This window comes from Doryrhamphus excisus, chromosome 8, assembly GCF_030265055.1.
Source record: "Doryrhamphus excisus isolate RoL2022-K1 chromosome 8, RoL_Dexc_1.0, whole genome shotgun sequence".
Classification (NCBI taxonomy): Eukaryota; Metazoa; Chordata; class Actinopteri; order Syngnathiformes; family Syngnathidae; genus Doryrhamphus; species Doryrhamphus excisus.
The window spans coordinates 21,231,505-21,248,853 of record NC_080473.1 but is presented as its reverse complement, the minus strand read 5'-3'; the positions used below and the strand labels follow the sequence as shown (position 1 = coordinate 21,248,853).

Here is a 17,349-nt window from a genome sequence, read left to right as displayed (position 1 = left end):
TAATAATAATAATGAATACATCAATACTACCACAGCATAGTTTATTGCTCACCTGGGCAAACTTCTCAATAATAATAATAATAATAATAATAGTAATGGTAATAATAATAATCACCATCATCATCATAATAATCATAACAAATAATAAATACATCAATACTACCAGGAGCATAGTTTATTGCTCACCTGGGCAAACTTCTCAATAATAATAATAATAATAATAATAATAATAATAATAATAATGAATACATCAATACTACCACAGCATAGTTTATTGCTCACCTGGGCAAACTTCTCAATAATAATAATAATAATAGTAATGATAATAATAATAATGATAATAATCATCATCATCATCATAATAATCATAATAATAACAAATAATGAATGCATCCATACTACCAGAGCATAGTTTATTGCTCACCTGGGCAAACTTCTCAATGGTAATAATAATAATAATAATAATAATCACCAAAATCATCATAATAATAATAATAATAACAAATAATAAATACAGCCATGCTACCAGAGCATAGTTTATTGCTCACCTGGGCAAACTTCACAATGGTAATAATAATAATAATAATAATAATAATAATAATAATAATAATAAATACAAGTTTATTGCTGACCTGGGCAAACTTCTCAATGGTTTTGAGCACCTCCATGTTGAAGGGCTTGGCCTGAATTCCACTGAGGTCCATGTGACTCAGGAGACTGTAGATCATTTGCAAAATGGTCTGCTGCATGCTGGGTAGACCTTTCTCCAGCAGCTGTTACACAACAGGAAGAGGAAACGTGAAGAACCCCAACAGAAGCATCATCGCATACGACCACGCCAAGCTTGACCAAACCTCCGCCATGTAGGTGACCAGGCTGAGGGTGATGTCCGAGAAGGCCTCGTGAAGATAGCGGCACACCACGTTGATCCAGGAGCAGCAGTTCCGGGTGTAGGACCCCGTCTTGTAAAGAGTCATGACGTGGGCCAGGTTGGAAAGCTTGGCGTTCTTCTCCTCCAGGCACACCTGCACACCACAAACACCGTGAAGGAGGACGCCATTTTGTCTCGGGTCTGCGGGTGTGCCTAATAAAATGAACGGAGCGAAAACCTGAGCGATCCTCTCGGCGACATCCTGACAGAAGTGGGTGGGGGCGTCAAAATTCTGTACCAGATGTGGAAGCAGGCAGAGGACATTCAAGGGGAACCCTGTTGGAGGACAGTGGACAACTTATGACAGGGGTGCCCAAAGTGTGGCCAGGGAGATGTTTTCAGTCCACAGCTTTTTCGGTATATTTCAGGAAATGATATAATTCATGAGATATATGTATTACTATCAAAAAAGGCCAGTAAGGATAATTCATAATGCCGCCTACAGAGAACATACTAACTCCTTATTTCTAAAATCACAAATACTTCAACTTGATGATATAGTTCATCTTCAAACAGCTAAAATAATGCATAAGGCTAAAAATAAGCAATTAGCTAAAAATGTCATCCAATACTTCTCTACAAGAGAGGAGAAATATGATCTCAGGGAAGAAGTACATTTGAAACACTTCTATGCTAGGACTACGTTAGCATTAGCATAGCATTTCAGTATGTGGAATCAAACTATGGAATGGATTGAGTAAGGAAGTCAAACAATGCTAAAACATGCTAGGTTAAAAAAATTTAAAAATTTAAAAATTTAAAAATTGTATGGTCATATCACCTTGGACTTCGGTACGGGACAAAATTTTTTTAAAAATTTAAAAATTGTATGGTCATATCACCTCGGACTTCGGTACGGGACAAAAAAAATTAAAAAATAAAAAATTTAAAAATTTAAAAATTTAAAAATTTAAAAATTTAAAAATGTTTAAATGTTTAAATGTTTAAATTTTTAAATTTTTAAATGTTTAAATTTTTAAATTTTTAAATTTTTAAATTTTTAAATTTTTAAATTTTTAAATTTTTAAATTTAAAAATTTTTAAATTTAAAAATTTAAAAATTTTAAAAACTTAAACTATATCTGATTGTAAAAGTACCAGATGGAGGGGTAGGATTTAAAAATTAAAATTAAAATTAAAATTAATTAAAAAAATTACAATAATTAAAAAAATTACAATTAATTTTAAAAAATTAAAATAAATAAATAAATAATGTTAGGAAAGCAGGAAGTGAACAAATGTAACAGTTAGTGATTGTAAAAGTACCAGATGGAGGGGTAGGATTTAATAAGCTTTGCTTCTTCCTACTCCTTTTGGACATGTGGAACTGGGAACTGATTATGGGATGCACTCAATTGGAATCTGATGCATGTTCAAATGAAATTAAATCATTACCCTTACCATACACATTTTCTAGGATGTGGCATTATGTTGGTATATTATATCTTAGCATATATTGGACTGTTTTCAATGCACCAAATGTATCAAAATGCTTAAATCTTCCTATAAAATGTTAGGATTTGAGCGTAAAAACGTACCAATGACTTGCGAAGTGTCCACCACAGCCACGCGCGACACAGGCGTGAGCTGCCAGAAGAGCTGCAGCGTGAGGTCGGTGGTGGCCACAGACGTGAAGCCCTTGAGCAAGAGCTGTTGGAGCCCAGCAAAGCCGCTCCACTTCAGCTGGACCTGCAGCTTCTCAAGCTTCTCCCGGTTTTCCGCTTTGTCCAGCGACACGTGACCCAGCAGCTTGTTGAGCAGCCTCAAGGACATCTGGTACTCGAACTCAAAGTCCGACTCCATCAGCGACACGGCCACCCAGAAGACGGTGGCCAGGAGGTTACCGGGATGGTTCACGTTGCTGGGGTCGGAGATGTTCTCCTTGGAGGACGATGGGGGGCTGCTGCGGCTTTTGCCCGACATAAGCTGCTGCTCGCAGGCCTGAATGCGGTCCAGGGTGGCGCTGCGAGGAGGGTCAGACCACCTGTCCGTCTCGCCAAACTTCTTGGGAACCGAGGAGCTTCTCTGGTGCCGATTACGCTCGTCTCTGCGGAGGTTGAGCTGGCCGGTGCTTTTCCTGTTGGACATCAGCTTCAATGTGGCGAGGAGGTCTGGAGATGATGCTCTGGTTAAGATGGCCGTGAGGTCGTTGTTCTTTAAGCACTCGGCCAAGTTGTCCACCACGGATTCCAGGGTGAGTAACACTTCCATCACGTATCCCTGAGGGACGGAAAAATGGGACCTTATTTGTGGAAAAACACGTTTTGAAGATGTCCAAGTAGTTTGAGTAGTAAATTACATTTGTTTGCTATTTTTGTGTGTTTTGGTTGTTTTCTTGCAAACATCTGCAAGTTTAGTAAATTTTCAAATTATGGTTAATTATTTAATAACTAATTTGTATTTAATTTGTATTAGTAATAATTAATAGTAATAAATAATAATAATTAATTAAAAATATAAATCAATAATAATAAATAATTATAAATAAATTATAGAAATAGAATAATATTTTATTAAAAATAAAATAATATAAAAATATTTTATATTTTATTATTTAAATTATAATAAATAAAATAAATTATAAATAAAATAAAAAAAAATAATAATGCATCTAAGATGTAATTTTAGCCACTTTTACTATTATTTTTTTCCTGCATAATATATACATATAGTTTCTCGTCAATTACAACTTTAATATTTTTATTCTTTTTCTCTTGTAAAATCCAAAAATTAAAACTTTTTCTTTAAATTATGTATTTTAATAATTGTGTTTTTTAAATCAGGGATGTCAGATATTAGTGATAATCATCGGCCCAATATCGGCATAAAAATGGTTGATAACGGTTGATATCGGCATCAGATTTTTCCAGGTAATGAAAACTGATATTAAAAAAGTACCGTGTTCTTTCCACCATAGGAGATATGTCATATATAGTAAACTTTCAAATTGTGGTTAATTATTTAATCATTTGTATTAATAATTATTAATAATTAATAATAATTATTAATAATAACAGATAATAATTAATACAATTGGAAAATTCTTATTAAATTTTATTATTATAAAATTATTCTTTTAATTATTATTATTTTTATTTTTTATCAGGGATGTCCGATATTTATCATTAGTGATAGTCATCGGCAATAAAAATGGTATCACTTTAATCTAAGATAAGCTTGATAACTTGCACTAACCTGCACCTCCTCTCCGTGTTCTCCAACAACCTCCACCAACCTGGAGAGCAAATCCGACACGGCGTGTGCGTAAATGGGCTGACGGAGGGCGCGAAACACCTGGAATGAACGCCCGGCATAGTGACGCGAAGAGCTGCACAAGGCCGTGTGCAGAGCCACGTCGCTGAGCTGCTGCTCCAGGTGAACATCTAACAAGGAGAACGTTAATACCACAAAGCGGACATGATGTGTCGATGAAGGAGTTTGGTTCCACACCGAAAGCTCACCTGATTCCTTGAAGACGGACACCACATGGCGGAGGAAGTTTGTCAACTGGCTGGTACTTTTGGAGATTTGATTCTTGGGTGAGATGTCTTCGTGGCACCACAGGGGTCCGTGGGAACTATAAAAACAAACAGTAATGCCTCGTTTATCGCGGCTAATTGGTTCCAGACCTACTGGAATTAATTACTAATAATGCTGTAATAAACCACAAAACAGCGATCAATTATCCATGAAATAATTTTTAAAAAGCAAGATAGAACATCACCCATTTTACTCAATATAGTAGCTATAATCAAATCAATTTGCTTAAATATGCATTTTTTTTACTAATAATGCTGTAATAAACCACAAAACAGCGATCAATTATCCATGAAATAATGTTTAAAAAGCGTCATAGAACGTCACTCACTTTACTCAAGATAGTAGCATATTTGCATATTTAAGCACATTTGCTTAAATATGCATTAAAAAAATATGCATTTTTTAAAAACTAATAATGCTGTAATAAACCACAAAACAGTGATCAATTATCCGTGAAATAATTTTTAAAAAGCATGATAGAACTTCACCCATTTTACTCAATATAGTAGCATATTTGCATATTTGTTTAAATGTGTATTTAAAAAATATGCATTTAAAAAAAAAAAACTAATAATGCTGTAATAAACCACAAAACAGCGATCAATTATCCATGAAATAATTTTTAAAAAGCATGATAGAACATCACCCACTTTACTCAATATAGTAGCTATAATCAAATCAATTTGCTTAAATATGCATTTTTTTTACTAATAATGCTGTAATAAACCACAAAACAGCGATCAATTATCCATGAAATAATTTTTAAAAAGCGTCATAGAACGTCACTCACTTTACTCAAGATAGTAGCATATTTGCATATTTAAGCACATTTGCTTAAATATGCATTAAAAAATATGCATTTTTTAAAACTAATAATGCTGTAATAAACCACAAAACAGTGATCAATTATCCATGAAATAATTTTTAAAAAGCATGATAGAACTTCACCCATTTTACTCAATATAGTAGCATATTTGCATATTTGCTTAAATATGCATTAAAAAAATATGCATTAAAAAATATGCATTTTTTAAAAAATTATAATGCTGTAATAAACCACAAAACAGTGATCAATTATCCATTAAATAATTTTTAAAAAGCATGATAGAACATCACCCATTTTACTCAATATAGTAGCATATTTAAGCATATTTGCTTAAATATGCATTAAAAAAATATGCATTTTTTAAAAACTTATAATGCTGTAATAAACCACAAAACAGTGATCAATTATCCATGAAATATTTTTAAAAATATTTAATCAAATCAATTTGCTTAAATATGCATTTTTTTAAATAATAATGCTGTAATAAACCATAAAACAGCGATCAATTATCCATGAAATAATTTTTCAGCATTTTTCAGCATGATAAAATGTGGAAGCGATGCTTGAACCCTGACTGAAATATACAAGTCTCCACCACTAGGTGACGCTCTGTCTACACTAAAGTGTTTTTCCCCAATCCACGGTACCTTGCGGTTAAAAACTCAATGAGCCTGTTTATCTTCTCGTCCGTGGTCGTGTGGGCTGTGAACTTGTCCACTTGGTGTGCCATCTCGGGCAGGTTGCTGGTGCTGCCCACTAAACTCAGACTGGAGGATGTGGAGGAGGAGCTGAGACCGGAGTCTGGTACCGGGGACGCCTGACACTCCCTTAGAAAGTCAAAACCTCCTGAGCACAAGACAGGAAACGGCACCATGATAAGATGTTTGTATTGAGCTTTTCCCAGAGACCAGAAGACCAGAAACAGGGGAAGCTGGGTAATGATGTAATTACATCATGGTACAGTATGTTATTTTGCAGACGTCTACTTTTAGTGTAAATACTCTACACCAGGGGTGGGCAAACTTTTTGACTCGCGGGCCGCATTAATTTAACAAAATTGACGGGGGGGATTATGTAGTATTTTACACGTAACAGTCCATTTTTACACCTATATTTTTACACATATTTTACATGTAAAAGTGTCATGCAATCTGCTATATGTGCACTTTGAAATCATTTATTTGATGTAAAGTGTGTTTCTCAATGTATTATTATTATTATTATTGTTATTTTTATTAGAATTATTATTATTATTAGTTATAGTAATGTTATTATATTATTATTATTATTTTGTTATAATAATAATATTACTACCATTATTATATTAATATTATTAACAACAATATTAATATAATAGTAGTATTATTATCATTATTGACAACATTATTATTATTATTATTGTTATTGTTATTTTTATTAGAATTATTATTATTATTAGTTATAGTAATGTTATTATATTATTATTATTATTATTTTGTTATAATAATAATATTACTACCATTATTATATTAATATTATTAACAACAATATTAATATAATAGTAGTATTATTATCATTATTTGTATTACTATTATTGTGCTTGTGCTCCTTTTTCCAGGACTATTTTGTAATATTACTACCATTATTATATTAATATTATTAACAACAATATTAATATAATAGTAGTATTATTATCATTATTGACAACATTATTATTATTATTATTAATTATTATTATTATTATTATTATTATTGTTATTATGTGCTTGTGTCCCTTTTTCCAGGAGCATTTTGTAACAGACCACATCAAATAATGAAATTGATAAAGCAGCTACCTCAACCATCAAAAAATTGTCCCAAGCCACGATGCCAGATTTTATGTTGAGTTCAAATGAAATATTTGGAAAAAACAGGCGGGCCATATTGAAACACTTGGCGGGCCGGATGTGTCCCCCGGGCCGTAGTTTGCCCACCCCTGCTCTACACAATCCGGAATGTCTGGACTTTTGTCCCACAAGGAAAGGCAGCACATTGGAGCGCCAACAGATGGCCCCACTTGGATAAAAATAGCTGAAAGGAATGCTTTAATCAAGATCTTTGAAGTCCCCGTGCTCCATATTGCTTTTGGAACAGGGTCCAAATATTTTGGTGTCAGATAAGAGACTTTATCTCCAGCATCTTCTGACGGGAACGCGCCTTTCTACCTGATGTTAAAGGCTCGGGATGAAGGCCGGCCTTGGAAGTGAGGGTCTTGGCGCCGTGGAGCTCACGCGTCTGCAGCAGCACGGAGGCCACGGACTGGAAATTGTTGTGGCAGGACAAGGTGATGAGGAGGTGGAGGAGGAGACGCTTGCTGTGCTCAAACACCTCCGGACGGTAGTGATCCATGCCTGAGGACCAGATAACGACGTCATTTGCACAGAATTACATTCATCATGCACAGAAAAACACTTTATTTTTTTATTATAAATTATTTATTGTATTTATTTTTTTAATTTAATAATAAATAATTTATCGTTTAAAAAATAAATTAAAATGTAAATTTATAAATGATAAAATTTATAAAATAAATTACACATTTAAATTACATTTATAATTTATATAATTTATAATTTATAAAATAAAAGATACATTTAATAAATTATAATAAATTACAATAATTATATAATATTAAATTATATTATATTAATAAATTATATTATATTATTTTTTAAATTAGTTATTTTTGTTATTATTAAAAAAAATAATTAAAAATAATATTAATTAATTAATTTAAATTAATGAAAAATATTTAATTAATAATTAATTTATTAATAAAAAATTATAAATTATAAATTAATGATTTATTTTGTAAATTATAAATAATGAATTGTGAATTATAGATTATTAATTATAAAATATAAATTATAAAATATAAATTATAAAATATAAATTATAAAATATAAATTAAATTATTAAATTATTAAATTATTAAATTATTAAATTATTAAATTATTAAATTATCAAATTATTAAATTATTAAATTAGCAAAATATTACATTATCAAAATATTAAATTATTAAATTATTTATTATAATTAAATAAAAAATTAAATTAGATACATTATTTATTAATTAAATTAATTATTTTATTTATTTATTTATTTTATTTATTATTAAATTAATTAATTATTAAATTAATTTTATTTAAATGTTTGTATTTCTTTAAGTATCTATGCCTGAAAGTATACAGTGTATCACACATGTTATTTTCATCACATAGATGTTTTTTTTGCCAGAATGACTAATTCTAGCATGAACCTACCCAAAAATAAGGCATGCAGCAGCAAGGGGAGGTGCAAGGCCCAGTCCTCTCTGACGCTGTGGTCCACTACCATCTCCGTCATGAGTATAACTGCTATATTACACCTGGATGGAAATAAAATATACTTAATACTGCATACATCCTTTTATGGGGCACCAGAGCTACTTTAAAAAACACAAAAATATCAACGTTGTACGTCGCTGCAGTAGTTATTATACCTGTGCAGGGGTCCTCTGGGGGCCAGGGTCTCGGGCAGGAAGTCCACCAGAGGAGCCCAACAGCCACCATTTACAGGCATAGGTAGAGGATGGGGCTGGTTGCTTTCCGTGACGATGGTCAGCCAGTCGGCGTAAGGAGGCAGCGGTTCACCTGTGGCATTCAACAGTTTTTACAGTCACATAAAAAATGGCCGAGTTGTTGGCATCGATTCAAACCAGATGGGTGGAAAAGCCTGGGTGTCACGCCCTGTGTGGGTTCCCACGTGACAGTTTTTTCTGTGTTACCTTCTTGGGCTTTCGTTTACGTTTTTTTGGACACTCTTATTTTGTATTTGACTTCCTGTTTTGTGTGATTTTGTGTCTGATTTGTTGTCCTTATCACCCACACATGTCCCTAATTTGTCATGTCTATTTAGTTCAGGTGTGTGTTTTTAAAATAAATTGTTCCAAACATGTTAATGTTTTCAATTTTTTTTAATTTTTTTTTAATTTTTTTGCTAATGCTAATGTTTTTTGCTAATGCTAATGTTTTAAAAATATGTTTTAAAGACAAAACATTAAAGTTTTAATGTTTTAAAATTTTTAAATTTTTTTTAACTTGAATCCAAATTTCTGTTTGGTAACCAAATAGTTGATTTAACATGGCATTTCTCCTTGTTATGATTTGTGTCAGATTTCAACCCCCGACTGCTGTATTTAAGAAGCTGATACGTTCTGTCAAAAATTCCAAGTTAAAAAAAAATTGAAACCTCGCTGCCTTAAAATTTGGATTAAATTTAGCAAATTATTTCAGGTAATTTCAACACACAATTAAGTTTCTCCAAATTAAAAGACCAAGTTCACGTGACTTATTGATTTGTTGTGGGAACTTCATTTTTTAGGTCAAATAACCAAATATTTTGGTCGTATCAACAATGTAAATCAAGTAGGTTAACAAATTATTTCAATTAATTTCAATGTAATTGTAAGTTGAATTTACTTGAGCTAATTAGACTAAATCAAAAGTGAGTTGAGATGACTTGAGTTCTATTGTTGATACAACAAAAATATTTATTTGACCTAATAAAGAAAGTTCCCAAAACAATTAATTTGGAGAAACTTAGTTGTGAGTTGAAATGACCTGAAATAATTTGCTAGATTTAATCCAAATTTTAAGGCAGCGAGGTTAAAAAATTTTTTAAGTTGAGTCAACTTGGATTTTTTTTACAGTGATGCACACACACACACCCATCACAAATATCACCCCACACACTGACATATTGTTCTTATGCTAATGTTTTAAAAATATGTTTTAAAGACAAAACATTAAAGTTTTAATGTTTTAAATTTTTTTTTAAATTTTTTAAATGTTTTAAAAAAATTTTAATTTTTTAAAATTTTTTTTAACTTGAATCCAAATTTCTGTTTGGTACCAAATAGTTGATTTAACATGGCATTTCTCATTGTTATGATTTGTGTCAGATTTCAACCCCGACGACTGCATTTAAGAAGCTGATACGTTCTGTCAAAAATTCCAAGTTGACCCAACTTAAAAAAATTTTAACCTCGCTGCCTTAAAATTTGGATTAAATCTAGCAAATTATTTCAGGTAATTTCAACTCACAACAAAGTTTCTCCAACTTAAAAGACCAAGTTCACATTCGGAGAAGCACACAAAACAGGAAGTCAAATACAAAATAAAAGTGTCCAAAAAACGGAAACGAAGAGCCCCGGGATATACCATGCATGCATGTACCGTGCTCATACATTAGCAACGACGCCATCTTCAACACTCCGACCCCCTATCATCAGACAGCGACAACATCATTCATAATGTCGAGTGGCACCGAAATACACTCACTCTTATCTTCGTCGTACGATCCTCCTGAGCTATTGCTGTAGCGGGATTCCAGGCGACTGTGAGCTCGAGTCACGTGGCTGAACCTGATGGTAGAAAAAGCAAAAACACAAATGCTAAAGTAAAAAAAAACAAATATTGCAGTAATTTGCACCCTTTAATCCTTAGATGCATAAGTGGGTCAAAAATGACCCGGTCAGGTTGTTTTCTTGAAATATCTTTGTAATTAAAATTTTTTATCATTTCATATTCCAGGTAATTCCTCAAAAAACATATTTTTGATATCATGCCGTTCACATTTTTAACTTATCTTTTATACATTTTAAGAAATTTTAAGAAATCTTCCATAAGTGGGTCAAAAATGACCCGGTCAGGTTGTTTTCTTGAAATATCTTCGTAATTAAACATTTTTATCATTTCATATTCCAGGTATTCCTCAAAAAACATGTTTTTGATATCATGCCATTCACATTTTTAACTTACATTTTATACATTTTAAGAATTTTTAGTTTTTGTGTTACTACCCCAACCTTCCATAAGTGGGTCAAAAATGACCCGGTCAGGTTGTTTTCTTGAAATATCTTCATAATGAATTTTTTTTATATATTTTTAAAATTTAAATTTTTAAAATTTTTAAATAAAATTTTAATTTTTTATCATATATATCATATTTTTTTTCATATTCCAGGTATTCCTCCAAAAACATATTTTTGATATCATGCCATTCACATTTTTAACTTACCTTTTATACATTTTAAGAAATTTTAGTTTTTGTGTTACTACCCCAACCTTCCATAAGTGGGTCAAAAATGACCCGGTCAGGTTGTTTTCTTGAAATATCTTAGTAATGAACATTTTTTATCATTTCATATTCCAGGTATTCCTCAAAAAACATGTTTTTGATATCATGCCGTTCACATTTTTAACTTACCTTTTATACATTTTAAGAAATTTTAAGAAATCTTCCATAAGTGGGTCAAAAATGACCCGGTCAGGTTGTTTTCTTGAAATATCTTCATAATGAAAAATTTTCATCATTTCATATTCCAGGTATTCCTCAAAAAACATGTTTTTGATATCATGCCATTCACATTTTTAACTTACCTTTTATACATTTTAAGAATTTTTAGTTTTTGTGTTACTACCCCAACCTTCCATAAGTGGGTCAAAAATGACCCGGTCAGGTTGTTTTCTTGAAATATCTTCATAATGAATTTTTTAAATATTTTTTTTAAATTTCAAATTTAAATTTTTAAAATTTTTAAATAAAATTTTAATTTTTTATCATATATATATTTTTTTTCATATTCCAGGTATTCCTCCAAAAACATGTTTTTGATATCATGCCATTCACATTTTTAACTTACCTTTTATACATTTTAAGAAATTTTAGTTTTTGTGTTACTACCCCAACCTTCCATAAGTGGGTCAAAAATGACCCGGTCAGGTTGTTTTCTTGAAATATCTTTGTAATGAATTTTTTTTAATCATTTTAGATTCCAGGTATTCCTCAAAAAACATGTTTTTGATATCATGCCATTCCCATTTTTAACTTCCCTTTATGCAACACACAATGGATCCTCCCATTTTCTATTGTTGTACGGGGTCATTTTCTTTTTCAAAGATGTAAAAAAGTGAAAAATGAAGATGTTTCTAACATGAAATCATTCTTGTGTGGTCCTAAATATAATACTAAATATCATACAAGTGATTATTCCTAACCAAAATGGAAAAATTGTCATAAAAAGGCATTGATTCTAGTATGGGTGATTTTTGATCCACTTATGGAAGAGTGGAGGGTCCAGTCACTCGTGCATCGAAGGGTTAATGTCATCTTCACCTCTCGTCATTGTCCTTTGCTTTGCTATCTTCTGAATCCACCAAGTTCTCCTGGCCTGCCACAACAGTGTTGCTACTGGATGTAGTACCTGGACATGAGTTAAAAGTATTTTTAAGCGCTGAGGTTTCTGGATATAAATGTAGTCTTGTTTGAGAAGTACCTGAAGCTGCGACGGCGGCGGCTTTGCTGGTGGCGGTAAAGCGATAAAAAGGCGGGCTGTCGCAGTGCTGCACCACGGGGTTGACTGGTTCTGTCTGCTGCAACTCCAACAGCAGCTCCTCCATGGTTTGCATGGTGTTGTTTCGACAAAGGTAGATCACGACTTTCTTGATCTGAGCACACGGAGACAACAGCAGCATATCAACATAGATTAGCTGTTAGCAAACACCTCTAATCAGTTAACAACAGTCTCCTTTAGTCGCTAAAAGAACCGGCAGGGTCTCAAAATAGCACCGGGTCAATAATACTAAGCATTAGCAGCTGTGGCTGTAGGCAACCTCCTGATGTTTTTTTTTGTATTAAAAAAAAATATTATTACAAATATCTTACTTATTGTGTGGTCTTGAACCAGTCATGATGTGCTATATATATCACTATATTGACACTTACTATGGTACCCATTATGGCATTGGATGCTCATATCACCCAGTACTTTGGTACGGGACAAAAATAAATAAAATTAACAAAATAAAAAAATAAAAAAAAACTTAAAACTATATTAGGAAAGCAGAAAGTTGACAAAAAAGTAAATAAATAAAAAACAAAAAAAAAGACTTAAATTATATTAGGAAAGCAGGAAGTGAACAAATGTAAAAAAATAAATAAATAAATAAAAATAACAATAGGAAGTGATAAAAATAAAAAAAATAAAATAAAAAACAACAATTAAAAAATTATAAATAATAAAATACAAATGTATTTAAAAATTCAAAAAAATATGTTAGGAAAGCAGGAAGTGAACAAATGTAAGAGTTACTGATTGTAAAAGTACCAGAGAGGGGTAGGATTTAATAAGCTTTGCTTCTTCCTACTCCTTTTGGACGTACTTCGGCATGTGACAAAAAATAAAAAAATTAAAATAAATTAATAAATAAAATAAAAATTAAAAAAAGAAATTAAATATACATAGCACTATATTTGACAGTTACTATGGTACCCATTATGTCATTGTATGGTAAAAAATAAATAAATAAATAAATAAAAAATACATAAACAAAACAAAAAAAACTTAAACTATATTAGGAAAGCAGGAAGTGAACAAATGTAACAGTTAGTGATTGTAAAAGTACCAGATGGAGGGGTAGGATTTAATAAGCTTTGCGTCTTCCTACTCCTTTTGGACATGTGGAACTGGGAGCTGATTATGGGATGCACTCAATTGGAATCTGATGCATGTTCTAATGAAATTAAACCATTTTGTGAGGAAAAGCGGTAGAAAATAAAATAGAAAATTTAAAAAAAAATTAAAAATTTAAAAAATTTAAAAATTTTTAAAAATGTAAAAAATTTAAAAGTTAAAAATAAAAATCAATAAAATAAAAATAAAAAAAATTATTTAAATTAATAAAAAAAACAAAATAAAAAAACTTGAACTATATTAGGAAAGCAGGAAGTGAACAAATGTTACTGATTACTTACAAACGGCAGGAGGGGGGTGTCACTGCTGACGCCGCATAAGCTGATGAGAAACTGCAGCGCGGTCCTCAGGTTGTTGTTCCACTTTTCATTGCACACCAACGCATTCCAGGCGTTTTCCATTTCAGATCCAGGTAAGTCATCTCCGTACTAACCAAGGGGATTAAAAACAGCGCTAACTCATTGACACCGCCAACAAATATTTATCTTGGCACACGTAGACGCTCCCTAAAGTTTATTATGACACCTTAGCATGAACTTACTTTGGCGGTCATGTACATGAGGTTGTTGAGCACCATGGATGTGGCCTGCAAGCAACCCCAGCCGCTGCCCCTCAGATGCTGGGAAGAAGAGGAGGTACTCCCCCGGAAAGAGGAGTCATAATCGGAGGTCGATGGTACGAAGGCCGGGACCGGCAGACCGCTATCGACCAGCTCGATGTTGCCAAGCCAGGGAAGGAGATAGCTGAGCATGATGTGCCTCCCGTTGGGGTGGGTGGTGGGGAACCTCTGGCTAACCTCTGCAACAGTCACAAAAATAAATCAGCAAGGGAACATTAAATGCGGTCTCAAAAACTCCATTTATAATAAAATAATAATAATCATAAAACTCAAAAATAGCAATTTTTATTATCTGAAAAAATTTGAAAATTTAAAAAAATATTAAAATATTCTCAGCATATTACTATTTATGCTGTATATATTTTAATAATATTTGTTAATAATATTTAATCATAATACGACAAATTTACTGTAAATATACTATAATATATATATATATACATAAAATATATGCATTTTATTATTTAACAATATTAATATTATTTAAGTAAAAAATAAATAAATCATATATATCAAATATATATTATATATTTATATTTTATTATTATTATATTATATATTTTATTATTTTATATTATATATTTTTACAAATTAAACCAATGTATACTTACATATTTATATGTCCATATGTCATATGTTGATATGACATATATGGTCACTGTTGTGTGCTGACACATGCTATGCCTTGGCTACTCTTTCATGTTTTATATGATATACTATATTATACTTTATGTTATGTTATGTTGATGATGGTGTTCTTGCTCATGCTCATTTTTCTTGAATTTTTTTGCAGAATATGATGTTTCAGGCGTGGGAAAGTCATCTTTTTTTGCGGCGGTTGGGCGTGTCCACACATACACGACATAACTATTTGGGTAACGGAAGCAGAACGCCACTTGGAAAGATGAGCAAGCAAACCGTAGAAGATGACAAGGCTGGAAGTACGCCAGCAGGCAGAAATCCCCTGGTTTGAACCCCGTGTAGCACACTAGCGCTAAAGCACACACGCAAACACGCGTGCTACTAACCTGAGAATAGAGGCAGCGTGAGTTCAGGGTACATCCTGGCCAGCTGGATGGACAGTTGAGGGGGCGACACGCTGTAGAGAGGCGGCAACGGAGCGTGGGTTCCGTAGAGGATGCTGCCGGGCTTCTGGCCAGAGATCTTCTTGGAGAACACAAACAACCTCGCCTCGAGAATCTGCTCCAAAAAAAAAAAAAAAATGGCCGTAAGGTGCGTTTACGGCATGTTTACGGCAACTAGCATTAGCTTGTACCTGCATTAGCTGCATGGAAATCTCATAAATCTCCCTGTTGGGGTCCGATGCCTTGAAGAGCACCAGGTTGAGCAGCGTCACCACATCGCTTGGGTAGTTCCTGCAAAGACAGATATCAAAAACATGTTTTTTGAGGAATACCTGGAATATGAAATGATAAAAAATGTTTATTATGAAGATATTTCAAGAAAACAACCTGACCGGGTCATTTTTGACCCACTTATGGAAGGTTGGGGTAGTAACACAAAAAATAAAATTTCTTAAAATGTATAAAAGATAAGTTAAAAATGTGAATGGCATGATATCAAAAACATGTTTTTTGAGGAATACCTGGAATATGAAATGATAACAATTTTTAATTACAAAGATATTTCAAGAAAACAACCTGACCGGGTCATTTTTGACCCACTTATGGAAGGTTGGGGTAGTAACACAAAAACTAAAATTTCTTAAAATGTATAAAAGGTAAGTTAAAAAATGTAATCGCATGATATCAAAAACATGTTTTTTGAGGAATACCTGGAATATGAAATGATAAAAAATTTTCATTATGAAGATATTTCAAGAAAACAACCTGACCGGGTCATTTTTGACCCACTTATGGAAGATTTCTTAAAATTTCTTAAAATGTATGAAAGGTAAGTTAAAAATTTGAATTGCATGATATCAAAAACATGTTTATTTTTTGTTTTGAGTTTGTTTGTATTGCTGTTGATGTTTTGTTAAAAAAAATAGAAAAAATAGAAAAAATAGAAAAAATAGAAAAAATAGAACAATTGAAAAAATTGAAAAATGAAAAATTTGAATTTTTTTTTTAATTTAAATTTTTTTAAAAATTTAAAACAATTTTAAAAATTTTTTAAAAATTTTTAAAAATTTTTTAAATTTAAAAAATTTTAAAAAATTTAAAAATTTTAAAAATTTAAAAAATTTTAAAAATTTAAAAAAAATTAAAAATTTAAAAAATTTAAAAAATTTAAAAAATTTAAAAAATTTAAAAATTTTTAAAAAATGTAAAAATTTAATATAAAAAAACCCAAACATACAGCATTTATCGATGCAGATATTAGTGTAGAACTAATGACATGTACCTGCTCCCACAAACTGTCGCAATGGCTTTGAAGCAACCTGAGGCCAGTTGGTATGACCCAGTGTAGCAGCGATCCACAGCCCAGTTGAAGAGGTTGACCTGGTCTGCATTCAGTTCCAGAAGCAAGATGATGACCTCGCATCCAAGCTGGTGCACCTGAGTCGGGACCAAACAACAAATATTAAGTATACACGATGCAAGTTCTTAATTACTGTATAATTCATAGTACTGTTTGAAAACATTGACTACAATTAAGTGTCCCGTACTCGTTGGTCCTGGCAGGCTAAAATGTTGTCCAGCCACTTGTAGAGGTACCCGTCTGGAGAGAGGCCCACATTGTCAAAGACCGGGCCGCAGCACAGAACAGCGGACATGGCCTGCAACGACCAAAAGACATACTTGAGGTGTGAATTTGTCAGGTTCAAACTCCGGTAAAAACACTTAAATACAGAAGAGACAGACAACAATATTCAAAGTTACTCACAGCGGAATACTCCACTCTGAGTATTCTCTTTCAGGGGGTCCCTACTACA

At 32.1% G+C, this 17,349-nt stretch overlaps 1 protein-coding gene across 5 annotated transcripts in view; it reads right to left on the bottom strand.

Moving 5' to 3' along the window:
* Positions 1-17,349, bottom strand: part of LOC131134128 (protein furry homolog) — a 72,491-nt gene that overhangs the window by 17,358 nt on the left and 37,784 nt on the right. For all 5 annotated transcript variants that reach the window (XM_058079020.1, XM_058079021.1, XM_058079022.1 and 2 more), the window contains exons 28-46: positions 17,083-17,193; positions 16,818-16,972; positions 15,727-15,826; positions 15,479-15,650; positions 14,373-14,629; positions 14,113-14,259; positions 12,635-12,806; positions 12,475-12,562; positions 10,638-10,720; positions 8,798-8,948; positions 8,580-8,683; positions 7,481-7,666; positions 5,945-6,143; positions 4,393-4,508; positions 4,127-4,314; positions 2,470-3,151; positions 1,110-1,207; positions 855-1,025; positions 633-773 (exon numbers count right to left, since the gene is read on the bottom strand). In XM_058079020.1, the coding sequence (XP_057935003.1) occupies positions 633-773; positions 855-1,025; positions 1,110-1,207; positions 2,470-3,151; positions 4,127-4,314; positions 4,393-4,508; positions 5,945-6,143; positions 7,481-7,666; positions 8,580-8,683; positions 8,798-8,948; positions 10,638-10,720; positions 12,475-12,562; positions 12,635-12,806; positions 14,113-14,259; positions 14,373-14,629; positions 15,479-15,650; positions 15,727-15,826; positions 16,818-16,972; positions 17,083-17,193 (3,321 nt within the window). The remainder of the gene's footprint in view (positions 1-632; positions 774-854; positions 1,026-1,109; positions 1,208-2,469; positions 3,152-4,126; positions 4,315-4,392; positions 4,509-5,944; positions 6,144-7,480; positions 7,667-8,579; positions 8,684-8,797; positions 8,949-10,637; positions 10,721-12,474; positions 12,563-12,634; positions 12,807-14,112; positions 14,260-14,372; positions 14,630-15,478; positions 15,651-15,726; positions 15,827-16,817; positions 16,973-17,082; positions 17,194-17,349) is intronic.